Source organism: Panulirus ornatus, chromosome 55 (assembly GCF_036320965.1).
Source record: "Panulirus ornatus isolate Po-2019 chromosome 55, ASM3632096v1, whole genome shotgun sequence".
NCBI classification, from domain to species: Eukaryota; Metazoa; Arthropoda; class Malacostraca; order Decapoda; family Palinuridae; genus Panulirus; species Panulirus ornatus.
This window is the reverse complement of record NC_092278.1, coordinates 35,085,800-35,113,634: the sequence shown is the minus strand read 5'-3', so window position 1 is coordinate 35,113,634 and position 27,835 is coordinate 35,085,800. Positions and strand designations below refer to the sequence as shown.

At 44.3% G+C, this 27,835-nt stretch overlaps 1 protein-coding gene across 1 annotated transcript; it reads left to right on the top strand.

The window, feature by feature from the left end:
- Positions 1-558: 558 nt before the first annotated feature.
- Positions 559-25,954, top strand: LOC139765674 (uncharacterized). Its single transcript, XM_071693408.1, has 8 exons — positions 559-3,132; positions 9,971-10,127; positions 10,554-10,780; positions 16,017-16,099; positions 17,311-17,445; positions 18,668-18,844; positions 22,135-22,340; positions 24,818-25,954. The coding sequence occupies exons 1-8, from the start codon at positions 569-571 to the stop codon at positions 25,028-25,030; spliced, it is 3,762 nt and encodes a 1,253-aa protein (XP_071549509.1). The 5' UTR covers positions 559-568; the 3' UTR covers positions 25,031-25,954.
- Positions 25,955-27,835: the final 1,881 nt, after the last annotated feature.

Here is a 27,835-nt window from a genome sequence, read left to right as displayed (position 1 = left end):
TGATGGTCTTGAGGTATATCCCTGTATAAAGTCGGGGTGTCGACCAAGTGGTAGGGTGATGCTCCTGATACATTTCCCTACAGGTCGAGTTGTCGACCAAGTGGCAGGGCGATGCTACTGAAGCATCTCCCTGTAGAAGGTCGAGTTGTCGACCAAGTGGCAGGGCGATGCTCCTGAAGCATTTCCCTGTAGAAGGTCGAGTTGTCGACCAAGTGGCAGGGCGATGCTCCTGAAGCATTTCCCTATAAAAGGTCGAGTTGTCGACCAAGTGTTTTGGGTGATGGTACTGAACCATTGCCCTACAGAAGGTCGAGTGTCGACCAAGTGATTGTACTGAGCCATCTCCCTACGGAAGGTCGAGTGTCGACCGGATTGTAGGGTGATGGTCTTAAAGCATATACAAAATATGCAACTTCCTGATGTCATGAAGTAAAATGAGGTTAACCTGGGTCATTCAATTCCAATCTCACGGTCACTGTATCTCCCCCGTTCACAGAAGTTGCATATTTATCGCCCTCGACCCAATGTAACCTCATTTTACTTTTCTTTCAGCTGCGTTGGCATCGGCATGTTTGTTGGGGGAGAGGAGACTAGGTCGAGGCCTCTTGACCTTGGTCAGCAGCCTACGCCCGACCTGCAGCGAGGAGATCCTCGGCTGGACGGGGGTTACTTGCAGCCGGGGCATACGCAGCAGGAAGATGACATACAGGAAGATCATGAACACCTACGAGGTCCCACCGAGTGTGAGATGGCCGACCCAACACCCTTGATTTCGCCCCCGCGCTCCTCCGGTAGTAGCCAACTTCAGGAGGACAGTGATAGACAAGGGGTTGGTCAGACACTTAACGGGGGAATCACCACTGCCGTTGGCGAGGCAGGGAGTGACTCGCCTCCTCCAGATCAGGACGACCGAAGTCAGTCGCAGGTCTTGGGATCGAAGAATGAGAGGGAGACAGTGCTCGAGAATGTGGAGAGAATGGTTATCAGCGTCGTGAAGAGAGACACCATGAGAGTCAACAGTGAGGGGAAGCGCGTTGGCCACCGGCAGCTCTACACCAAGACGATCCTCCGAGACATATTGAACACCAGGAAGATAAGGCATCGCAGGCACAAAGCGGCACAAATGGCAAACCAACCGGTCGAGAACAGCGATGACATTTTCTTCAACAACCTCCTGCCATCGTTCTCCTCGGGAGACATGAGTAATGCGTTGCAAATTGGCGTTCCACTTGAGGACAACACCTGGCATGAAGAACATAGGTTCTTGTCTGGCGAAGAGTACGAGAGGGATCGTGATGGGACATACGAGCCTCGATATGGAAAAGGGGGAAGGCAGTGGAGGCCTGCACCAACGTATTCGTCTCCTGTCGACGAAGGGTTGGAGACGACCCTCCCCAGTGTCGAGAGAGGGCATTCCAAGGCCCTCAGCCATCAGAAGCCGTCAGTTAAACATCCAAGTGGGAGGAACGCTAAGCCAAAATTTCATGTCAGTAATCATGGTGATGATATTGATACATACATGAGGAAAATGAACTTCAGGGGGTACCAGAGGCAAAACGAGGAGGACCGTGATTCCTCCAGCTCCCGTTCAATCTTCTTCGACATCCAGGCTGACGCTAACAACATATCCAACGACCTTAGCAAAGAAGCCGAGGTGGAGTTAACGAACTATGTGGAAGAGCCAATGGTCTTTTCGAGTGTATCGCCTCTCAAGCAACTGGAAGCTCCGACATTACACCCCGTCCCTTCCACCACCCCGCTCCCCACCTTTGCATCCATCTCGGGCAAGCTTCCAACCGCCGTTTCCTCCCAGAGTTATGCAGATTTAGATAGTAACCTAATTACTCCCACAGAAGATGATCCTGTAGAGGATGCGGACGACGTAGAGGCCAGCGTGGCACCAACAGAATTAAGTAGCAGCACCAGTAATGAGATTCACGACCCGGCATACATCCCCGCCAAGCTGCCCTTCGGACCTTTCCTTCCCAGCATGAGGAGATACAAAGGTCAGGAAAGTCCCGGTTCCGTCATGGGAAAGTTCAAACCTTTCTTTGTCCCCGACGACAAGAGACAAATGAAGAAGCCCAACGCCGGCAATCTGTTGACCAACGTTTTGTCCCCGATTTTCGGCGTCCAGCAGGGGAGGTCGAAGTCCAGGGGTCAGAAGCTGCTGGAGTATGACAGCGAGAGGAGCCACAACGAGGAGCTTTATAACCGGGTCAGCGGCTCATTTATGCCGGACTTTAACAGCGAGAGCTTCGGCTACGTGCCCGAGACGTACCCTTACTTCCCGCTGGTCCGTCGCAACAAGCATAGGATGTTCACCAGCAGTAAGCTGCACGGAGGGTTTGCTTTCATCGACAGAAAACACGAGGGCCACGACAGACCATCGGTGATGGAACCGCCCCTGACAGAAGACCCTCGTCGAGAGCAGAACCTCCTCATCTTCGGCAGCGTCGGGGACGAGAGCATCATGAACACTCTGAAGAACTGCTCGAAGTACACGACTCTTCAGCTGATTGACCACTACAGCATGGACGAACTCATCAGGGAGTCGTCAAGCCCCTTGCGACAGTTGATCGTCTACATCAACCTCAAGAGCGTCAACTACGAAGGCTACACCATCGTGGTAGAGCGGACCAAACGCATCATCGACTACCTGTCTTCTTCCCAGGGGGGTGTCACCGTCTACAGCGTCATCCCGATCGAGGAGGAGGCCATCAACACCACCAAGAGCAAAGAGGTCAAGACTCAGCTCCTGAACCTGAACGATGACGTCTTGGACCACTGTGCTCAGGACTACCCGACCTGCTACAGCACCTACAGCCTCAGCACCATCATAGAGAACCTGAAGCGTACCTACAGCAAGAGCAGCGGCTTCGATGTTTACGATGTAGCGAGGCGAGGCAGCGAGGCTTGTGCCTCGAACGAGGTGTGTGGCACCCGCACCCCTCCCACCGCCAGTAGCGGCACCAGGCAGCTGGCCTCCCCCGAACGCCAGCTGGCAGACTTGGCTCAGGCTGTGTGCCTTTCTTCCTACCACCTAGTCGTAGAGCTGGTGGCCAACATGCCCACCTACGACTACGAGGACTACGTCAGGGCCTTCGAGAATGCGAGAGAGGAGAGCATTAGGTGAGGTCCAGGTATTCTACCTCCGGCTGTGTAGCTTCTTCCGCTTGCTTCTCCATGGGTCAGGTTCCAGCTGGTAGCATTAGCACGGCTTGCGTGACTGCAGAGCACAAGGCTTCCACCTATCTAACGCAGAGCAAGGCATAATCGGACCCTTAGGTACACGTGTATCTACACCTACACACGCTTCCTAAACATCCTCAGGTATACAAGATCTGTCAATATATTCACTTTAACACGGCCTACACTCGGGGTTGTTGTAGCAGCGTAGAGGGATCGAGGCATGCAGGGCGTGTATTGGGTGTGGCGGGAGTGGGCGGCGGTCATAGGACTTCCACAGCCACGGCTGGGCGCGACGTGAAGCACTATAGTGGGAGTGCGGCCGAGCTAAGCACACACAGCATTCATTGCTCGGTGAGCTGGACACACACGGCACTCGATCCTCGGCGAACCCTATTAAACCCACGAAGGGAACGAGCAAAAAGAGGGGCCGATCGTTTTCTCGTTTGGTTCCTATGTATATGATTTTTTTTCTGTTTTTTTGTAAATTAAGAAGTCTGTTATTCATTTTTTGTTCAGCCTGTATAGCGAAAAGACGCACTGAACAACATCTCTGTTACCTGAATACCTAAGTAATGCCTAATGTTTACGTCATCACTCTTTGCAGAAAATGGACTATTAGGTTTACCTAAGGATAACATGTTTGATAGTTGCATGAAGAAAATGGGCTGCCAAGTGCACATGGAGGAAAACTGGTCGCTGGATGTACACAGAAGAAAATGGGAGTCTAGGTGCACTTTTACAAAGAAAATACAGGCCACTTACGAGGTATACAGAGAAGAAAATGGGTCGCATTATGTACATTGATGAAAATGGGGTTATCAAATTTATATATTGTTGATGGATATGATGAAGTCTGCAAGCTCCGGTGCCATACGTGACTGGCTGTGTGAGAGGCTGCAAGCTCCGGTGCCATACGTGACTGGCTGTGTGAGAGGCTGCAAGCTCCGGTGCCACACATGACTGGCTGTGTGAGAGTCTGCAAGCTCCGGTGCCATACGTGACTGGCTGTGTGAGAGACTGCAAGCTCCGGTGCCATACGTGACTGGCTGTGTGAGAGGCTACAAGCTCCGGTGCCATACGTGACTGGCTGTGTGAGAGGCTGCAAGCTCCGGTGCCATACGTGACTGGCTGTGTGAGAGGCTGCAAGCTCCGGTGCCATACATGACTGGCTGTGTGAGAGTCTGCAAGCTCCGGTGCCATACGTGACTGGCTGTGTGAGAGACTGCAAGCTCCGGTGCCATACGTGACTGGCTGTGTGAGAGGCTACAAGCTCCGGTGCCATACGTGACTGGCTGTGTGAGAGGCTGCAAGCTCCGGTGCCATACGTGACTGGCTGGGATGAATTGTGGTGTGGTGTGTTTTGAAATGGAATACGAGTGGAAGCAAGTGATACGGAAAGAGAGATTACGGAGGAACTGTTTATTTTGTACTGTTACATTTAACCAAGTTACTGCTTTCCAAACCTATGCTGCATAGGTCCGAATTGGAAAAAGGAAATACGTTCAGTGCGAGAAAGAGAACGAATTTTAGATGGGGAGGGGAAGGAAATTAAGCTGGTGTGTGTGAAGTGGAATTTTTATCAGCTTGAGAGTGAACAGGGTTAGAAGCTGAGGAGCGAAGATCATATATGGAGGAGAGAGAGAGAGAGAGAGAGAGAGAGAGAGAGAGAGAGAGAGAGAGAGAGAGAGAGAGAGAGAGAGAGTAGGCGATAGGAAAGAACCCTCGGTAGTACAAGGGTAATGTTGATGAACAGTAAATCAAGAGAAGTTCAAACTTTTCAGACTTTTGATTCAGTAAGAGTGGAAAGGAAACAGGTGGTGTAAAACGATACCAAACACAAGATTAGTGCCTTAGCGAAAAATACGAGAGGATTGAAGGGCCAGAATGACACTGGATGGGCTACACTCCATCAACGACTATTGCAGTGGAACGCCTGGAGAGAAAGATATGCAGTGGGGAACTGAGAGAAATAGGAAAGCTAAAGGAAGAAAGATTGAGAAGCAAAGACTTTTCACATCTAGAGATGTCATAGGTCACAAATGCTTCACCGGTCCCAGAGAAAAAGAGAGATAAGGGACCAGACGTAAGTCACATAGGAGAGAGATCATCTGTTGACTTAACGCTGCAAAATCCTCATTTGTGATTGGAAAGACGGGAACGGGGCTCTTAAAATTTTTGAGTGACTTGAGGCTTGAGGAGGGTTTCGAAGACTTTGGAGACCGCAGTGGGTCGATAGTTGGAAAAGTTAGATCGGTGTTGTGTGTTAGGGATGGTCCGCATCAAGGTTTGCCTCCATAAAGAAGGAAAAGTCTGAGCTGTGTAAACAGAGGCGAGATAGGCGAAGGAAGGATCAGAGGTAGCTTAGAAGCACGCTTCATAAGGTCTTGAGGGGGGTATGTCATCTGAGCTGTTCGCCTTGTGCACTTGGAACTGGACTCCGAGGACCTTGCTTGAGCAGAATCCAAGAGAGGGCACAGGTTCAGTTGGAGAGGCTACGGCTGGATGATTAGGTGCAAAATCATCCAAATTTGAAGTAGAGGTGAATAAGGTGCCTAAAGGGACTGCTTTATTGACTGGCGACGTCGGAAGGAAGGGGAAACGATTGAATGACAAGTTATTGGAAATACTTTTGCTTAAGGACAGTTAAAGAAGTCAAATCAGCACAGATTATATTTATGACGTGCTTGAATTGACGAGGAGCATTTCTGTACATCTGAGCAGAAATGGCAGTGGGAGGAGGACTCGTGGGAAGGGCAGAAGAGAGTTTCATGGTCCAGTAAACGGCCTCTCTGCCTGATGCAGCTATAACACTGAAGCCCCTGTGGGGAGAATTGTAACCCAGACAAATTCTTGTGGTAGCGCACCTTCCAGACCATGACCTGCACGACTCGCATGTCCCGCACAGAAGTTGTAACACGTCTGTTAACAACAGATGGATCATTATGTCTGCACGACTTATGTTCCATACAGAGGTTGTAACACGTCTGTTAACAACAGATGGATCATTATGTCTGCACGACTTATGTTCCTTACAGAAGTTGTAACACGTCTGTTAACAACAGATGGATCATTATGTCAGCACGACTCGCATGTCCCTTACATATGTTGTAACACGTCTCCTGATAGCGACAGATGGATCATTATGTCTACAGATAACCATCGTTTTAGATAGTCATTCTTGTCATCAGAGGAATATATAAAGAAAAATATCGGATAAGGACATGGGAGAAAACTATCCCCCTTTTTAAATTGATAGGATGAAGATATTTCTCACGTTAGCAGAGAAAAATATATCTCGTCATTTTAGAAGATATAGGAGAAAAAATTCCATCACTTTAGAAGAGATGAAAGTTGACCGTCATTTTAGGAGAGAGAGAGAGAGATTAAGAGAGAGACACCTTGGGTTAAGATAGAGAAAAAGATTACCTGAAGAACTGTTGGAAATATATTCTTTGCCCTGAAAGATATCCACAGGTTTAAGAAAAATGGGCAAATAATATCCATCGCTGTGGGAGAAACATATTCACGGATTTAGGAAAGATTTGGAGAAAGGTATCCCCGATTTAAGGTTCCAGGAGAAAGACTTCCACAGATTTTAGAGAGAACGATATCCCTTCGTTTAAAAGAAATGGGAGAAAGATATCTGTCGCATCGGGAAACATGAACGATAGCCGGTGATATAGGAGGAATGAAAGATAGATATCCCTCAGTTTCGGAGATAGGAGAATGATCCCCTCCACTCTGGGAGAAAGATATTGACCATTGCAAGACAAATTGTAGAAATATCCATTTCTCATCCCTTTTGGGGGAAAAAGAAAATGGGGAATATGTCCGCCACTTTGGAGGATATTGAAGAAAATTATTGTACAACCCTTTCACAAGAACGAAAAAAGGTATAGGTATTTCTCGGTTTTCTGAGAGGTGAGAGATATCCATGGATTTAGACAAGGAAACTCTTCTCCTGTACGGCTTCCTTGGAACATATAACCTTAAGAGGAATATAGGCTGGAGGGCAGGTCTCTCTTTCCGCGCAGTGTGGTTAAGAAAAAAAAAAAAGTGAATATATAAAAAGTCTGAATATACACAGTTCAGAATATTGTTGATTCAGTTCCTCCGTGGTGTGGTGTGCAGCAGCCTCCTCCACGCCCACGGTCCCCTGGCTAGGCTTTGCTGTGGTGGTCAGGGAGGGAGGCATTGAGGCGAGGCAGCTCGTGTGATGTTTATGTATGAAATGTAAACAAGAAAATATCGCGATCTCTCTGGCTTTTTCCTAAGTACAGAAGATGGGGGTCTTGAGGGTAATTTTTTTTTTCCTTGTCTTCATACACCATTCGTGCTTCTTGATATACCAAAAACTGGGAAGATAAGACCAATGTAAATACACAGGTGGCATATCTTGCTGCAGGAATATGAACTTTCGAGGTTGAAGAGCGAACTGTCGATCAGAGTTTAAAGGAGATGCACCGTAACGGACGCCGCCCCGCGCGCGCACCGACGCTGACCTTAACGTATTCTGTGGAGGCCAGAGAGGCTGCAGGGGGTCACCTGAGTGAGCAGCTTTCGTAATGTAACTCATAAAAACAGTTGGCTTAGCATGACTTTACCAGAGTAACAGGTCACGTTTTTCTTAAGACTGAAATAATGGTTTAGGTTAATACAGATTTAAGATGTTTATGAGAATGTAAGGTCTCGCAAGAGTCTGTTTAACAGTATTTATGTTTTCTAACCGGATGCTGTCAGGTGTCGGCTATAGATACCATGAAACATGATAGGTTATGTAAAGTTATATATACAGTACGTTAGGTGCAGGAAATGCGCCTGACCCTAGTTGAATTAATTTATATTTAGCTTTACTTATTTTGCCTGATAATGGCATCAGTTCTGTGACATTATATGCTTCGCCAGATGGCACAAAGTGGATTTCTTCTTAAAGCGTTCGAAACCGTTTGCAGCGTCACAGCCTTTTGCATGGCGTTCACGTCATTTGAATTTGACAGCTGTTTATGCGGCTCAGAATTGTCGACACAGCACTCTCATATGTTTACACAGTTCGCATCCGCACACCTATCTTTCACAGCTGTTCACTCGGTGTTCTAAGACGATCGCACAACATTTCGTACAACTCGTCATACAACATCCATAGTCGTTCAGACGTCTTCTAGAGCCATTCAGACACGTTAACAACCTCTCATAGCTCTTCCTACAACCTTCAAAGCCCTTCATAACGTTCATAGTTCTTCATACAAATTCCTTAGTTCTTCACATACCTTTTATAACTTTTAAAGGTATTCACATATCGTTCACAACCCTCCGTATAACGTCCAGACCGTTCACACACCGTTCATAACCGTTAACGGAGCATACAGAGGTCTGGGGTATGGACATGCATGGATGAATATGTTTAGGCAGGCGATATCTACCAGCCATTGTTGGTGACTTTACATCACTGGGCGCCGCCACATAACCTAGTCCCACTTTCTAGAAAAAAAAAAAATATCAAGACTTAAGGTTAGAGGTAAGAATTATGTGATTGCCTTTGCACAGATTTTATTTTTTTTAGTCTTGTGATACATTATTTGAGCAGATTATATCGGGTCATAATGTTACATACTAAGCATTGAATACATTTTTAGTGCGAGAGGGGCCACATAACATTTCCTATGATATACACTTGCTTAGGATATTTTTCTTGTTCTTCAGGCCATCTGAGGTTATGTCTAGACAACCATAGATTATCTTTTTAGAACAAGTGTTGAATATGAATTTGTTTGTCATGATAAATTGCTGAGGATGCATTTGCATATATGTTGTAAACTATTTCGTGATGATCTCTCTCTCTCTCTCTCTCTCTCTCTCTCTCTCTCTCTCTCTCTCTCTCTCTCTCTCTCTCTCTCTCTCTCTCTCTCTCTCTCTCAGTATCTTTTTATAGACCGCCGGTAATTCACCCTCTGACCCCGTCGACATGAAAGCCGGTATATATAAGTTTAATACGACCGTTCTTATTTTAAGAGATCAAGTGTCAAATGTTAGTTGTATAACATCATATTTTGACGACTTCAAATCAGATTTGAGAGCAAGTTGCGAACGACAAGTTTTGGATATGTGCCCAAGGGTCATATTTCACCAAAATTCACAAGTTTAAGAGTGTATGCTTGCTGCTTGTCACTACTTAGAGCTATTTAGTTAGGTTCTGATGTTAGAACTACTCAGCAACAAGATCCCCTTTTTCTGACGTAAGCAATTTTAGAATTATTGCCTTATGGCAATTCGATACCAAATTCCAAAAGATTGCTGTTTTCAGCTTATCATTTTTATCTGTGATTTAGCTAATTTCTGTCACAGAGACAGAGAAGGTCTGCTGCAGGGAACCAATATATTTTTGTCGACAGATCTGGTGTCTGTTTCATTCTATACACAGCAACACAGCTTAAAGTTCGTGTTTAATAATTTTGCCTGCAACTCATCTGTCTTTTATCGGATACTTTCGAAACTTAGTAAAGAGATAACTTGCCACAGCTCCCACATATTTGATGTATTTGATATTTGATATATCTGCCTTTTGCCAGAATAATCTACAAGGGTCGAAGACCACAATCGGGAAACATTTTAGCTTTCAACTCTCCAGTTTGTTCTCATGCGAACGATATATATGTTGAGATGAAAACTTTTATATTTGTGTAGATAAAACCCGTGCAGTTATTTATAAAAAATAACCCAATATTTTTCTAAAATGCATGTAAAGGAAGAAAATAACCAAATTATATTGGTGTTTCGGCAGGGTGCGCGCGCAGACGGGTCTGGTGCTGCACGATATTCTGCCGCGCGACCTCAAGAAGTACGACAAGAACCGCCCTCCCAAGTACGAAGGCCAGGCCACCATCGTGTACTTCCACGTCACCGTCCTCTCCGTCGACTCCATCAACGAGGAGTCCATGGTCAGTGCTGGGCCAATTGTGATGTACATACTGGGGACTGGGACCGTCTGAAAGCAAATGCCAGTGACAGGCAGAGGCTTGACGAATTTTAAAACAAAAAAAGAACCAAAAATAGATATGTTCACTGGTTTGTTATTGCATTTATTCTCTGTGTTAGGTGTAAACATTCGCATGAAACAAAGCCTGGCACGGGCTCTTGTCAGTAATAGCTCGTTCTTGGATGTATCATGACTGGCATTGGTTGGGTATGTGAGATTCATTGCTTCATGAACTGTAGACGTTATGTATGGTTTACCAAGCGGATTGCATGACTCCCCCGCTATTGAATAATCATCATGTGTACAGTGCATGTACAGTACTCACTTTGACCTTATATTAAACAGTTTTCTGTCTCTTGTGGTCGTGCGTGTGTGTGTGTGCGTGCAGACGTACGTGGCGGACATCTTCCTGGCGCAGAGCTGGCGGGACCACCGGTTGCGCCTGCCGGAGAACATGACGGAGGAGTACCGCATCCTGGACGTGGAGTGGCTCCACAACATCTGGCGGCCGGACTGCTTCTTCAAGAACGCCAAGAGGGTCACCTTCCACGAGATGTCTGTGCCCAACCACTACCTCTGGCTCTACCACGACAAGACCCTCCTCTACATGGCTAAGTTAGATTCTTTTTTATTTCTTTTAAATATAACTCAAGTATTCTACGCTGTATCTTCTTTATGCATTGTTTGATGTTAGTTACGGAACAGTGTGATGTGAAGTTTGGCTTTAGTTGTGACTTGCCGTGCTTTGGACATGACTATTGTATCTATATCTTTCTATCTATCTATCTATCTATCTCTCTCTCTCTCTCTCTCTCTCTCTCTCTATATATATATATATATATATATATATATATATATATATATATATATATTTTTTTTTTTTTTTTTTTTTTTTTTTTTTTCTCATACTATTCGCCATTTCCCGCATTGGTGAGGTAACGTTAAGAACAGAGGACTAATCCTTTGAGGGAAATCCTCACTTGGCCACCTTCTTCTTTCCCCCTTTTGGAAAATTAAAAACAAGAGGGGAGGATTTCCTTCCCCGCTCCCTCCCCTTTTAGTCGCCTCTGCGACACGCAGGGAATACGTGGGAAGTATTCTTTCTCCCCTATCCCCAGGGATGATATATATATATATATATATATATATATATATATATATATATATATATATATATAAATCCCGAGGAAAATGAAACACGATAAGCTCCCTTCGTGACCTCTTGCAGTATATGTATTCTCTGAATATGACATTTTGAATAAATGCCATTTTGTTTTTAAAGATCGAGTGTATGAGTACACACATAGGAAGCGCGGTTGTGGCATTACAAACTTGGGTCAGTATTACAGGCCAGGAGCGGCCCAGACAGAGAACTTTCTCCTCACCCAACCACGGACGCCGCACGACTTCCAACATACTTCCTGTATACTACTTCACAGGTTCCGCTCTGGTCTCCTTCACCCTGTGAATACTCGTTCTAGAAATGATATAACTGCACGGACAGGATCCTGATCCAATACGTAGAGTATTTGCTCTTCCATGTTTATTGATGTAGGTGACGACAAATCGTGAGCGGGAGTTTCGCGGAGTAATACATCTGAGGGGGAAGTAGTCCCAGTGACTTGAAGATGACAGTCTCACGCCCTACAGCTAAGAGGCTGCCAGCATGGAAATTTTGCCATGGACGAGTGATCCAGCGTCTCGGGTGTCTTATGACCTTATGAGGTTTCGGCAGACCTGCTGTGGTTATGGTCCACTCTCTTGGAGTGTATTTTAACCTGGATTTTATTTATTAATTTTTTATTTTCGCCCGAGACGTCTGATAATTTGTTCGAGATTTCCATCGCCAAGCTGATGAGTGTCGGGGACTACACAGATTTTTCAAAACATGGCTCTCGGGAGAATCTTTGTTACTGTTTATACATATATCTTAAAATATATTGAAGAGTGAGAGAGCAAGGATATTAATGCTTCCTCCTCGTCACACAGACAAGCGGTTGAATGTCTGTGTACACAGACTGTCTCATCACGATATACGTATTGTCAGTACATTACACGACTAACCTCTGCAGGTACTTCGTTTGTGGAGAATATTACATATGAACGAGTCGAAAGCCCTCTGGAGATAAAGCAGTGCACGCAGCCTGCGACCCAACGACGTTCAACAGGGATGTGAAGTGTCGGCTGGGTCCGCGCTGTGATTTCCTGGTTGTGGTGGCCCCAGGTTGTACCGAGAGACTTCCTGAAGGTGATTTGTACGCAACAGATGAGCCGTAACCCGCTTGGCGGATCATGCACTGGAGAAACGCGAATGCAGTCAATCATGTCTCGGGTCTCCTATCCCTTTTTAATTAGAGAGGAGCGAGTCCGTCTTTCCTCTAGTAGGGCGTGTGAGACGAAGGACGAGACGCTATGCAAGCCTTGGATCATTGATGTTATAACCGCCCACCCATCCCCTTGGCCATGTCCATCCTCTACTAAGTACCCGTGAGGCATGGAACATCCTCCTCAAATGGTGGGCGGGTGTAAAGCCTGCACTCCGGAATATAAAAGACGGAAGCCCTGCTGTGAATATACCCTGAAGGTAAGCAGCTCATCAATCTCGATATACTCCAGGTCATCAGGCACGAAGCGACTTGTATCTGCTCAGAGAGAGAGAGAGAGAGAGAGAGAGAGAGAGAGAGAGAGAGAGCTTGTCATTATATTGGAGTATTGTGATAGCAAGGATCGGGTTATATATATACATATATATATATATATATATATATATATATATATATATATATATATATATATATATATATATATATATATATATATATATATTCTTTCTTTTAAACTTCGCCATTTCCCACGTTAGCGAGGTAGCGTTAGGAACAGAGGACTGGGCCTTTTTTGGAATATCCTCACCTGGCTCCCTCTGTTCCTTCTTTTGGAAAATTTAAAAAAAAAGAGAGGGGAGGATTTCCAGCCCCCCGCTCCCTCCCCTTTTAGTCGCCTTCTACGACACGCAGGGAATACGTGGGAAGTATTCTTAATCCCCTATCCCCAGGGATAATATATATATATATATATATATATATATATATATATATATATATATATATATATATATATATATATATATTATTTATATTTATATGTGTGTGTGTATGTGTAACAAAATAATCCTGTCGGGGAATACCCACAGACGTAATTTCGCTGTCGACTCTCAAACAGATTATTGAGCCATCGAAACCACGCACTGACTGACCTTAATCATTAGTTGATGTGTTGCTGCATGTCTTTCAATATCGGTCAGGGTCACTCAGAAGACCAGAGCTGACATTACCTCGGAAGGTGGCGAGTTTATGGCAAGAGGATCTCGTGTTATCAAACATAATCCGCTGCACCCGTAACCACGCCACTCATAATCCTCTGCACCCGTAACCACGCCACCCATAATCCTCTGCACCCGTAACCACGCCACTCATAATCCTCTGCACCCGTAACCACACCTCAAACATAATCCTCTGCACCCGTAACCACGCCTCAAACATAATCCTCTGCACCCGTAACCACGCCTCAAACATAATCCTCTGCACCCGTAACCACGCCACTCATAATCCTCTGCACCCGTAACCACGCCACTCATAATCCTCTGCACCCGTAACCACGCCTCAAACATAATCCTCTGCACCCGTAACCACGCCACTCATAATCCTCTGCACCCGTAACCACACCTCAAACATAATCCTCTGCACCCGTAACCACGCCACTAACATAATCCTCTGCACCCGTAACCACGCCACTCATAATCCTCTGCACCCGTAACCACACCTCAAACATAATCCTCTGCACCCGTAACCACACCTCAAACATAATCCTCTGCACCCGTAACCACGCCTCAAACATAATCCTCTGCACCCGTAACCACACCTCAAACATAATCCTCTGCATTCGTAACCACGCCACTAACATAATCCTCTGCACCCGTAACCACGCCTCAAACATAATCCTCTGCACCCGTAACCACACCTCAAACATAATCCTCTGCATTCGTAACCACGCCACTAACATAATCCTCTGCACCCGTAACCATGGCACTAACATATCCTCTGCACCCGTAACCACGCTACTCAATCCTCTGTACTCGTAACTACGCCTTAAACAATCCTCTGCACCCGTAACCACACCACTAACAATCCTCTGCACCCGTAACCACACCACTAACAATCCTCTGCACCCGTAACCACGCCACTAACAATCCTCTGCACCCGTAACCACGCTACTCAATCCTCTGTACTCGTAACTACGCCTTAAACAATCCTCTGCACCCGTAACCACACCACTAACAATCCTCTGCACCCGTAACCACGCCACTCATATAATCCTCTGCACCCGTAACCACGCCACTAACATATCCTCTGCACCCGTGACCACGCCACTAACATAATCCTCTGCACCCGTAACCACGCCACTCATATAATCCTCTGCACCCGTAACCACGCCACTAACATATCCTCTGCACCCGTAACCACGCCACTAACATATCCTCTGCACCCGTAACCACGCCTCTGACATAGTCCTCTGCACCCGTAACCACGTCAGACCCATCACATCATCCCCTTGTATATCGCTGGGCTTCCCTAGTGGGTCGTAACATCGGTCCTTAGAAGATGACGGACATGCAGATCGAAGCCCGTGACTTATTTCGAACGACGTTCTTGAACTTCGATCAAGGACAGTTACCGTTATTCAGTCTTCTGCTTACGCTGTGACTGAAACAAACATTGGATCGTACTGATAACGATTCGCCTGTGGGCGCCGAGGATTCGAAGCCCGGTCGTGCAGCGCGGCAGGACCGGGTACACTATCTATTCCGGGTTTCGAAACCCCCTGCTCACAGAGGTGAATCATCATTATCTGTTCCATGTGTCCAGTACACGTTAAGGATTTTGTATTTTATTGTGTGTGTGTGTGTGTGTGTGTGAGAGAGAGAGAGAGAGAGAGAGAGAGAGAGAGAGAGAGAGAGAGAATGTGTATTGACTGGACTTGTCTCGTATTGTTCTTAGAGTGACAGAGATTGTGCATAGACTGTGTTTGTTTGCATGTCTCTCGTATTGTATTGTTCTTGTGTGACAGAGATTGTGTATATACTGTGAATGTATATCTCTTATTGTTTTGTGTGTGACAGAGATTGTGTATATATTGTGTGTATTTGTCTCGTATGGTTTTTCTATGACGTAGATTGTGTATATACTTTGTATATATGCCTCGTGTTGCTTTTGCCTGACGTAAATTGTGTATATACTTTGTGTATGTGCCTCGTATTGTTTTCGCATGACGGAGATTGTGTATATACAGTGCATATGTACGTCGTATTGTTTTTTGTGTGACGGAGATTGTGTATATACTGTGTTGTTTTTGCATGACGGAGATTGTGTATATACAGTGCATATGTACGTCGTATTGTTTTTTTGTGTGACGGAGATTGTGTATATACTGTGTTATTTTTGCATGACGGAGATTATGTATATACTGTGTGTCTCTTGATATATTGTTTTTGCATGACGGAGATTGTGTATATACTGTGTGTCTCTTGGTATATTGTTTTTGCACGACGGAGATTGTGTATATACTGTGTGTCTCTTGGTATATTGTTTTTACACGACGGAGATTGTGTATATACTGTGTGTCTCTTGGTATATTGTTTTTGCACGACGGAGATTGTGTATATACTGTGTGTCTCTTGGTATATTGTTTTTACACGACGGAGATTGTGTATATACTGTGTGTCTCTTGGTATATTGTTTTTACACGACGGAGATTGTGTATTGACTGTGTTTGTTGGTGTTTCTCTCCCCGGCAGACTGACGCTGGTGCTCTCGTGCGCCATGAAGTTCGAGGCTTACCCGCACGACACGCAGATCTGCTCCATGATGATCGAGAGCCGTGAGTACCATTCCCCACCCTCCCCGGCATGTGATCCTCCCAGGCTGATTTGTGTGGCTGGGTTTAGCTGCTGGACCGTGCAGGTGGTGAGGCTGTTCCCTAGCTGCTGGACCGTGCAGGTGGTGAGGCTGTTCCCTAGCTGCTGGACCGTGCAGGTGGTGAGGCTGTTCCCTAGCTGCTAGACCGTGCAGGTGGTGAGGCTGTTCCCTGGCTGTTGGACCGTGCAGGTGGTGAGGCTGTTGCCTAGCTGCTGGACCGTGCAGGTGGTGAGGCTGTTCCCTGGCTGCTGGACCGTGCAGGTGGTGAGGCTGTTGCCTGGCTGCTGGGCCGTGCAGGTGGTGAGGGCTGTTCCCTAGCTGCTGGGCCGTGCAGGTGGTGAGGCTGTTGCCTGGCTGTTGGACCGTGCAGGTGGTGAGGCTGTTGCCTAGCTGCTGGACCGTGCAGGTGGTGAGGGCTGTTCCCTGGCTGCTGGGCCGTGCAGGTGGTGAGGCTGTTGCCTAGCTGTTATCATAAATGGTTTTTGAGACTATTTCTTGGTGCTAGATCATACAAGTGTCCGACTTAGGTACTAAACTACAGATGTTCATCCTGCTTGTTAGGTTGTGCAGGTGTGTATGCTACCAACCAGAGTCTGTAGGTTTGGAAATCTTAGCCTGTAGGCAACACAGGTGTTACTACATGGGTTACCAGAGCCACGCACTAGACCATGCAGGTGTTAACCCGTAACCCAACACACGTGGCCTGCCAGATGAGACATACAGACCCCCCACACGTGTGGAAAATAACACACCACCACACCACAACTTGTCTTTTAAACTTTTGCTCCTGGGATACACGTATCCCAGCCTTGTCAGCTGACCACACACACACGTGTACAACTCTGGTCTCGGGCCATCAGCTTGCTAATCAACAGAAGTAATTATGTGGTTTGTATAGTCAGAGAAGATACACAGTATACAAATGTTCCATTGGTTGATGGTAGAGAAGATGATTGATCAAGTTTTAAAAGCATCTAAAGTTGTAGATACTAGAATTGATTAACTTGCGACCCCCCCCCTTTTTTTTTACACACACAAAATCGACTTGTGAATGAAGATTGAAAATATAGATTGATTATACATCTCATTATTATTTTATAGTTTTTTTTTTTTTTTACAATGATTTTGTCTCATATTTTCACGTACGTTTGACGTCGCTCGACCACCGAATAGTGTCGCACACGACGCACGACCTGGTCTTCAAGTGGAACGAGACGGACCCGCTGGTTGTGAACCCGGACATCGAGCTCCCACAACTGGACATCTCCCGCAACAACACAGAGGATTGCACCCTCACCTATTCCACCGGTGAGTCTGGGTAGCCAGCAGAACCGTTCGCTGGGTGACACTTCCGCCGGTGAGTCTGGGTAGCCAGCGGAACCGTTCGCTGGGTGGCACTTCCCCCGGCGGTAGTTCGCTAGCTAGTTCATTCGCTTGATTCATAAGCCCTAATATGCTACGATGCCGGGGTAGGGGGAACACGGGCAAAACATTATAGGCACTCGACAAACCCAAAGTTTATATAGTTATACAGATACGGGTGTCTGTCAGGCAGATTACAGGGGCAGGCTGAGGGACTCCATGTATTCAGTTCGTAGATGTTAGTGCAGTTCGGGATGGGGCAGTACCCTTATTGATAAAGGATCTAAGCCATAGTGGGTCACATTTGTACCTGTGTGTGTGTGTGTGTGAAAAGTTTCTGCAGTTTAAGTCGGGCCGGCATTTCTGACGCCACAGAGACCATAGAAGCGTGTTAATGTGACTCATACACGTTGCAGAGATATGTCCCAGAATGTGTTTTCTGAGACAATAGAAGCGTGTTAATGTGACTCATACACGTTGCAGAGATATGTCCCAGAATGTGTTTTCTTTTCATGGAGTATAATTATGTATATTACCTCAATTAGTTTCACAATGTACTTTGTTATAATCCAGTTGATCACGTAACACTTTGTACTCCACAGACCACCGTTATCTGGGTTCCAGAAGGGTCACACATTTATAGTAAGAGTATATGTGAGTGAATCAAGCATTTTCCTCAACACCTGGGTGTAATTAGCTCGACATTTAACGGCCATAATGACACTGGCAGTTCATAGGCCCAAAGCCTGTTTAGCCAAACAACCCACCATCCCAACTGCCTTGTCGAAGTCGCTTAGGTTCTTCAAAAATGTATCACTGTCTCAGTAGATCAGACTGTTTATTACGAGTTCTCTAACTGTTCTCATAAAAGTTTTTACGGTGTTTAAACAGTTCATACGACCTTAGGGTGTTGATGGCCTGGCCAGTTTATCACAGTGACTTAAGGGGTCGTACCGTCGTGCTCAGTGGTCATACACACACACACACACGTCGTGCTGTGGAATCGTGTACTGTCGGATCTCCAGTGGGATTCGCAGATCACCTTGTTTTGTGGTGTGCAAGATGTGGTGGTCATCCGTGGTGCACAAGGATGAGGAAATGGATGAGGATTTTTCATTGTTCCTGATGACTTGTGCAGGTAACCCGTCTTGTCCTCTTTCTCTTCCAGGGAACTTCACGTGCCTGGCGGTAGTGTTCAACCTGCGCCGTCGGCTGGGCTACCACCTCTTCCACACGTACGTGCCCTCGGCCATCACCGTCGTCATGTCCTGGATCTCCTTCTGGATCAAACCCGAGGCCATTCCAGCCCGCGTGACCCTTGGCGTCACCTCCCTCCTCACCCTTGGTAAGTCTCCCTTCGTCCCTCCATCGTCTTTGTATGTAGATAGTTCACCCTGGTGGATGTGGTCTCCTGAGGATGTACTTTTTTTTTTTTTTTTACCATAAACGCAGTAAACAAGTAGGAGTTCCACACACCAGTTATAGTTAGTGACAGATTCTTTTTTATTTTCTAAGCAGAAATGTTCATTGCAATATACATTAGAGAGAAATGTTCATTGCAATATACATTAGAGAGAAATGTTCATTGCAATATACATTAGAGAGAAATGTTCATTGCAATATACATTAGAGAGAAATATTCATTGCAATATACATTAGAGAGAAATGTTCATAGCAATATACATTAGAGAGAAATGTTCATTGCAATATACATTAGAGAGAAATGTTCATTGCAGTATACATTAGAGAGAAATGTTCATTGCAATATACATTTGAGAGAAATGTTCATAGCAATATACATTAGAGAGAAATGTTCATAGCAATATACATTAGAGAGAAATGTCCATTGCAATATACATTAGAGAGAAATGTTCATTGCAATATACATTAGAGAGAAATGTTCATTGCAATATACATTAGAGAGAAATGTTCATTGCAATATACATTAGAGAGATGGTGAACTGTAGATCGAGAGAACTATAGCTTCGAATCGATCGAATGGTTTGGAAAGTGGACAAGATGTTTTTATCAAACGCTCTCAAGGCTGAAGGAGAAATTAAGGCTTCATGAAAGCGGATAAGAAAAGAAGTTAGGTTACACAACCTGGGATATAGATTTTCAGTTTTCAGACGCTTCAGACACCCAAATAGTTGAACGAGTTGGAGAATTGAGAAGAATTTTTTGTCTGAATTTATAGTTGCACCGGAAGATGGAGGCATTCAGGTGTGTCTTAATTTTCGTGGAAGCACCGGTTTTTAGTTATTTTCACTGAAATGTAAAATCATAACATTTATTATGACAAATGACCGGAAATGTCGATAATAAGCGATTTATTACAAAATCATGAAGGCGGGGCTATACTGTGAGGCCAGACCATTGGTCGTTTCTTGCAATCCTTCGTCTGTGGCTTCGTAATGTTTCACACACAAAGTGGTCAGATACTTTTTTTACCGTATGTACATAATGACACGATGCCAAAGCGTCTTAATGATGCAGGTAATGACTTTAATGATAGTGTTAACAAAAAAAAGAACTTCATACGCGAGATGAATGTATTACTTTAGATTTAGGTGGTGATTTAGTGTTAACAAAAAAAGGAACTTCAGACGCGAGGTGAAGGTAATACTTTAAATTTAGGTGGTGATTTTTTTTTAAGATAGTTTTGGGTACATACCTGTTGAGTTTTAGGTACATATGCCTGCACATATCGGACTGTCTGAAAGTGAATTAAGAAATCCTATAGCAAAAGAAGTGTGTGAGGGGAACGAGGTTAGATTCTCGTGTACCTAAACACATAGGACAAAGAATGTTGGCAGACGGACGTTCCGAGAGAGAGAGAGAGAGAGAGAGAGAGAGAGAGAGAGAGAGAGAGAGAGAGATTGGAAAATAACTGGAAAGAGAAGATATATTAAAGAAAACGTTAGGAGAGAACATATATTAAAGAAAACGTTAGGAGTAGTAGTGTGGTTATGATAATATAGGCGAGATATATCGTACAGAGGTACAGACCAAGTGAAATGATATCATAGCAAGAGTGATACTAAGATACAAAATTAAGACTGATATGATATATGGAAAGGTGTGTGGGGCCTGGCTGGGGATAATGAGCTGTGGTTTTGGTGCATTACACTTAACAGCGAAAGAGAATGGATGTGAGCCTTTTATCATCCGTTCCTGGCGCTAGGGCGGGAAACGGCGATCAAGTATGAGAAAAAGAATTATATATAAGTTGTGAGGATGATGATAGAATATGGAAAAAAAAACTAAAATGAGGATTGTAACAGGCAATTATGTGGGGTTAGATCTAGGGATGAGACTATCAGTAACGCTAGTAGATCATTAGAATCCATTAATGAGGTTATTAGGGATCTGGTAATAATGTGAGATTACATCGTTGTTTGATGCCTACCTGTGTGAAGGGAGTTGAAACTGGTAAAACTGTATTGTTGGCGCCCTTCCGTATTGCAGTTTGGGTTCTCTTTTCTCTTAAGAAACGAATTTTGAAATCTTGAAAGTGTTAAACGCATCGGCACGTCGAGTTATTTCTATGTGCTTTTGTACTTTGATGTGTTTATAGTGTGTGTGTGTATGTGTGTGTGTGTGTGTGTTATGTACTTTTTTAAAGTGCCGTTAGAATTGTACCTACCTCTTTGTACAGAATTGTGGGGAACTTTGCATTCTTGTGTGTGATTGTGAATGTAATTTATAATTACCTATTTGCAAAGAACGGGAAGGAAGTTTTACACTCACAGGGAACCTGGCTCTTAAGCTTTCTCTGCAATCGCACATCCTTTTAAACTTATGTATGCTGTGCTTGTTTGTGTGTGTAAGTCTATGCTCGTACATGAGCAAGAATGGTCAAGGGAACTTTATAAGCATCTAAAAACAGTAACTGAAATTCTGGCCACCTAACTCAGAAGTGTCCTTGAGTGAAGGTGGCACAAGGAAATTTATGTGGTAATATATACAGCTCCGAGTAGAGACGGACCTGTCTCACCATTCATCAGTGGTGTCCACAAGTTGACCCGCAGCATTATAATCTCCTCGCTGCGTCTTCAGCATTAAAAACTATTATTTGAGGCCTCTCAGCGAAAGAACGAGGCTGTTTTTAAGTTTTACTCCCCAGTTGCATGAACAGCAACCTAAGTTTGTCCATCGTAACTTTACCGTGTAAGTTTCATCGCAGATAATTCATCCAAAAGGTCGCTCTCCGTGTGAGTTTATCATTGTCGCCCATATATCCCGTGTGACCTTTCCATGTCCTCTGCCTTCCACATTCTACACATTGCTTGCAGAAAGAAAGAAAAAGAAATTTAATGGATTTGGTGACTTTATAAGTTTACCAAATGGCGTCCTAGCTACGTCTCTTCGTTGTATATCAACTGACTGTTATATTTCTCTCTTGTGTATCGCCTGATGATGTGATTATTACACGAAAGTGTACTTGGGAACTTATCGTGTTTCATTTTCCCCGTGGACTCATAAGAATATACTTGATCACGCGCAAAATTGTGATCCTTTCCAATATATATATATATATATATATATATATATATATATATATATATATATATATATATATATATATATATAAATCACAGTGTAAGATAACGTTTTCTTGTTTGCTTTCCACAGCCACACAGAACCAACAGTCACAGTCGTCGCTGCCGCCGGTGTCGTACATAAAGGCCATCGACGTGTGGATGTCGTCGTGCACGGTGTTCGTGTTCGCCTCCCTCCTCCAGTTCGGCCTCGTCAATTACTTCATGGAGGCCGAGCCGCTGACCAAAGACATGACGGGTTACTCGGTGGAGGATCTCACCGATTTAGATGAGAAAAAGGTAAGTGTATAGAGATAACGTATATATATATATATATATATATATATATATATATATATATATATATATATATATATATATATATATATATATCAGTGTAGCTTGTTATCTAACATTTAAGCAGGGTGTCGTTTGCCTGTAATTGCCCTTTTGTACAGGACGGGAAGGTAGGTGTGCACTCGTGGAGAAGGAGATCCACCCCACCTCCCCATCTCTTGAAAATTACAATCATACATTGCATCTAAACTTGTTTATATTGGCTCCACTTATTCTGTCTATTTATTACCGTGTTCTGATCCTATACACGTAATTTTCCATATCTTTTTCTAATACGTTTCTTCCGTTATGTCCATCTCTGACCTCTGTTAAACGCTCGTGTGTTTGTGTGGCGAGAAAAGCTGATATGGTAGCTCAGAGATGAGTATTTGCCAACACCTGACGGAGGGAGAGGGAGGTAGTTAGCTAAACTGCCGCCAAGTCAGTCCCGGGCGAATTTGTCAATAGACCCAGTAAACGCCAACGTCATAAGCGAGATACTTCCAGCTGAATTAATTCACGACCCATCATTAATTGAACGGTTATTAGATGATGTATTAGACTGTGAATATGTAATTGTGTGACAGGCTTCATTGCCGACGAGTGGTTCTGAATTCCTTAACACTCGAATTTTATCCATTTGAAATCCATGCTTTAAACGGGTTCTCATTTGTTGCGTGTGCTTAACTGCCGGAGCTTCCAAGGTTATTGAAATATTTTAGAGGAAGTATTAGGTGACACTGTTAGACCATGAAGACCCAGTCTGTGGTCCTCTACGTGTATTCTTTGATTGTGAAGACCTAGTCTGTATGTGTATGGTCTTCTAGGGCGTTCTGTAACTTCGAAGACCCAGTCTGCAGTCTTTTGGGACATTTTGCGATGGCACGAATGCCCAGTCTCAGTCGTCTAGAACATTCTGTTAACTCCATGAAGACCCAGCCTGCAAACTTCTAAAACATTCCGTAACTGCTTGAAGCCCTTCCCTCCCTTGCAGTCGTCTAGAACATTCTGTAACTCCATGAAGACCTACCCTGCTTTCTAGAACATCCTATACCTACTGATGACCCAGCCTGCAGTCTTGTAGAACATTCTAAAACTGCTTGAAGAACCTACCCTGCAGACTTCCTGAACATTTTGTAACTGCTTGAAGGCCCAGCCTGCATTCTTCTAGAATATTCTGTAACTGCGCGATGACCCACCCTTCAGTCTTTTAGGACATTTTGTAACTGCATGAAGACCATCCGTGCAGTCTTAATAGAACATTTGGTGACCGCTCAAAAGACCCAGTCTGCAAGGCTGCTAGAACATTCTGTCACTACGTGAAGATCCAACCCGGTCTATATATTCCGCTAGAGCTTCATATGACCGCATGACGATACAGTCTGCAGTCTTCTAGAACATTCCGAGACTGCCAGATGACCTAATGTGAACTCTTCTGAAGCACTCGGCAACAAATTGAGAAAAATTGAAATAAAATCCTAGTCCCTCCTCGAAAAGTGTATCAGATGAAGTAACAAATAATGTCATTATTCTTGAAAGTAGATGTCCTACACACGAATTCATTTGGCAGTAACAGAGGCGGGGGAGGTCGATGACCAGGCAGATCTGTCGACCCAGGCTATACGTATAGATCAGCAAGGCGAGCGCCGGTCTGCAGCCTCGCTTGCATAACCTCACCCAACTCGACGCCGCTAAAAAAAAGCACCGTTTTTTGTGAGTTTCCTACATTTATGAATTTCTGATGCCAAGGTTCCCCAAACACACTTTTGAAAAGGGGGAACCCGACAATGTTCACAGGTGCACTTTCCCTCTTTTTCTTTGATTTTTTAAGAACTTGCAGAATTTAGAACAAAAAAAATAAGTAAATAGATAAAGTTACGTAGCACAACACCGAGCAAATAAAGCAAAATGGATGTAGTGTGTATTACTCAGCGATCACGAAGCGAAGACGGGCGTTTTCGTTTTACATTTAAAGTAGGATTAAGTGGGATTTGAAAGGAAAGAAAATGAAAATAAAAATAGCGTTGAGCCTCTGGCTCCGCCGGGGCAGCGACCCTTCTTCCTTCACCTAAACCACGCATCGGGCTTGCCAGGAAGGTAACGCTAGGAGGTATGGGCTAGGATTTTTACCCGCCTTCCCCTTGTAATGATCAAGGAATTTTTCTGAATTTGCTATTAAGAATGTTTACTGGCTGGCAGTGTTGGATGAACGGAAAACGAAGTCCAGAATAGCTGTAATCTGTCAATGCTGAGGAAATTAATTTATCACCACAAGTTTACAAAGTGAAGCAAACGATGGAAGAAAACGAACTCTTGTGTTATTTCTGGCAATTTAAACTTTAGGACTATAGAACATAAGATATTGCTGGGTCATTATGGTCATTGATTTCCAATTCAGAATTTACAGGAGATATAATTATATTCCCAAAATATCCTTGCAGTCTGAAGACGGTCGACTGAACGGATACTCCCGTAGCCGCAGCCGGAGTCGGTCCCGCCTGAGGTCCCACAGCCCTGGGGCGCCGCAGTACGTCGTCCATCGCTGCTCCGGGAAGGACATCGCCGTCTACATCGACAAGTTCTCTCGTTTCTTCTTCCCCTTCGCGTTCTTCGTGTTGAACGTGTCGTACTGGACCACGTACGGCACCATGTGAAGACTTGCGACTCGCGCCTCTTTAAAGGGAGTTTCGGTTCTTTCACAACCCCACCTATGGCGGAATGACTGGAGAAGGGAGAAACCACTTGGAGATACTGATCAACGAGGATGTTAATGCCAGAAGAATGGAATCACGGGCTCAAAGGCTGTGTACCCGAGTTGTGTTCATGAGAGGAGGAGGAGGAGGATGAAGCCACGGTCCTTAAAGCTACGTACACTTAATTGTGTTAGTGAAAGGAGAATGGAGCCACTGGCCCATTGTGACTTACCCGCATTGTGACAGCTGAAATATTTGAATATTTTCAGCGCGCTGCATCCTAGCCACAGGACGAGCGCTAGGCTCATAGACTGCTTGAGATGAAATATACATATATTTACTGACTTTTTACTTGGACTTTTGAAATGTAGTGATGTCTTTTACACGCGTAACTCTTCAACGGTGTTAGACAAAGAGAAAAAGTGACCTAGGATTTTTGAAAAGGAACGCAAATTCAGATTGTAGTGGGAGTGATATTCGTCGTTCTCGAGCAGTGCGGGTCAGGTGGATCTCCTCACAGCAGATGCGCGTTGTTTTCTCAGTACTATTCGGTAGTATTTATCTGATAAGTTTAGATATTTCTCACTGGTAAGTAATATAGGCGCTTAAGGTTCATGATAACTAAACCATACGCAGTCAGGACTTGTGTGTTTTTCTTTTGATTGTGGCCATCGAATTCGTACGGTGGTTTGGCAAAGTGAATTGTGGACCAAACTTATTTTCACCCGGTGGGGAATCTGAAAAAAGATGTCTTAGGACAAGCGACGTTTAAATAGTGTAGGCCTCCGGTCTTGGAAGTCTTTTAAACTATTTCTCCAGGTTAGTCATTTAATCAAACTGCATTGTATTTATTGTTAACATTTGGAAATAAAAATGCTTACATGTTCTGCTTTTTTAATCATTTCTTTTCTGGCATACTAGATAAATGGATCTTCCATTCCAAAAAAAATACCAGTATGTATTCTAGTTCCTGGGTGTCGTAAGAGGGCAGTAAATAGGGCGGAGGGTAGGGAAGTGAAAAATCGTTTGCGTAACAGTAGGAAGAGACGACGGAGCCATGCGAGAAATTTTCCTTGGCATCTCCGTCGTTCATGTTACCTCGCTTAAGGCGAGAAAGCTTGAGAGAAATTTATACTTCGCGTCCTTCATACGTGTCCGCCGTTTCCCGCGTGAGTGAGGTTGAGGCAGAAACTAGCTACATGTGTTTTGCATTGAAATCATAGCCCGATATCTGCAGTCATGCTCCACAGATCTTTGGTGTTTCCCAGCCATCCCCTGGTTCTGTCCATTGACAACTCGTCGCCTCTCTATGTACCACATGGTTTCAGTTCATTCCATCCCGTGCACGTCTTTCACCCTCTTGCATTTTCGGGCCTCGAGCACTTCAAATACCTTTTTCATTCCATCCTTCCATCTTCGATTCGGGCTGCACTGTCTCTTTGTCCCTTCCGCTTCAGGCATATCTTCAGTCAGCCAACCTCTCCCCACTCCAAAGGAGTCAACATTCCATGCTCCTGAAGTAGCATAACCTTGGGCTACAAGAGCCCTTAGAAGAGATCCAGGACTTTCTTAGAGGTCATGCTGTATATATATATATATATATATATATATATATATACACTCCCTGGGGATAGGGGAGAAAGAATACTTCCCACGTATTCCCTGCGTGTCGTAAAAGGCGACTAAAAGGGGAGGGAGCGGGGGGCTGGAAATCCTCCCCTCTTGTTTTTTTTTTAATTTTCCAAAAGAAGGAACAGAGAATTGGGCCAGGTGAGGGTATTCCCTCAAAGGCCCAGTCCTCTGTTCTTAACGCTACCTCGCTAATGCGGGAAATGGCGAATAGTTTGGAAGAAAGAATATATATATATATATATATATATATATATATATATATATATATATATATTGATCGAGCTACACTGAAAACGAATTCAGTTAACCACTTGAGAAAAAGACGTCTCTGTAAACATCAGTAGTGCAGTTTGCACTATCATTCCACATCCACCTTTTGAATGTCTAATAAAAAATTGCTTTGAAACATGGTATAACGAGACAATATGCCTGTCATTATGATCAACCCATTTCATGTTGCACGAAAGTAGTAACTTGGCTAACATCCAATCTTATCGTTTCTCTCCATTGAAAATGATAGCTTGTTGTACTGGCCACAAAATACTTCGTGGTTTCTGTTGATAATGGTAATAATGAGAGGCATATGCTGTGTACGAGCTTATTTGTTTTTAATCTTGAGCTTCATGGTTTATTTTCTGGACAACACTCCATCCTTTTTAACTAATCATAGAATATTAATTGGATTCGGTATATTTCTAAGACCTCATCTACTTTTGGTTATCTGTAGTTTAATGGTTGTTCTAGTGTGCTGCTTAAATTTCTCTTATCCGACCTCAACTAGTCATACATGTACCATTATGGGTGTGGGGATCGCTGCTCCGGATCCAAGCTCCTTTCAAATTCTTGTCAATCCTATTTGAAATTTAAAGTGAAAGCCCTCGTGTTCTCCATTACATTATACACTACGTTTGCCTAATGTTGCTATATTTCCCATGAAACTTTAATACTTTATGTGAGTTTCATTACATTTTTTTTTTTTTTCGTATACAGAACCAAAAAGTCCGTTCGTTATTTTTGCCGTTTATCCCTTTTTTGTTTTTTTTCTTGACATGGGCGTGGTATACCAGCGTAACCCGTGCTCCCCCTCGACGCCCCTGCTGTAACACCGTAACACTTTTAAATCCGTGTTGGGGT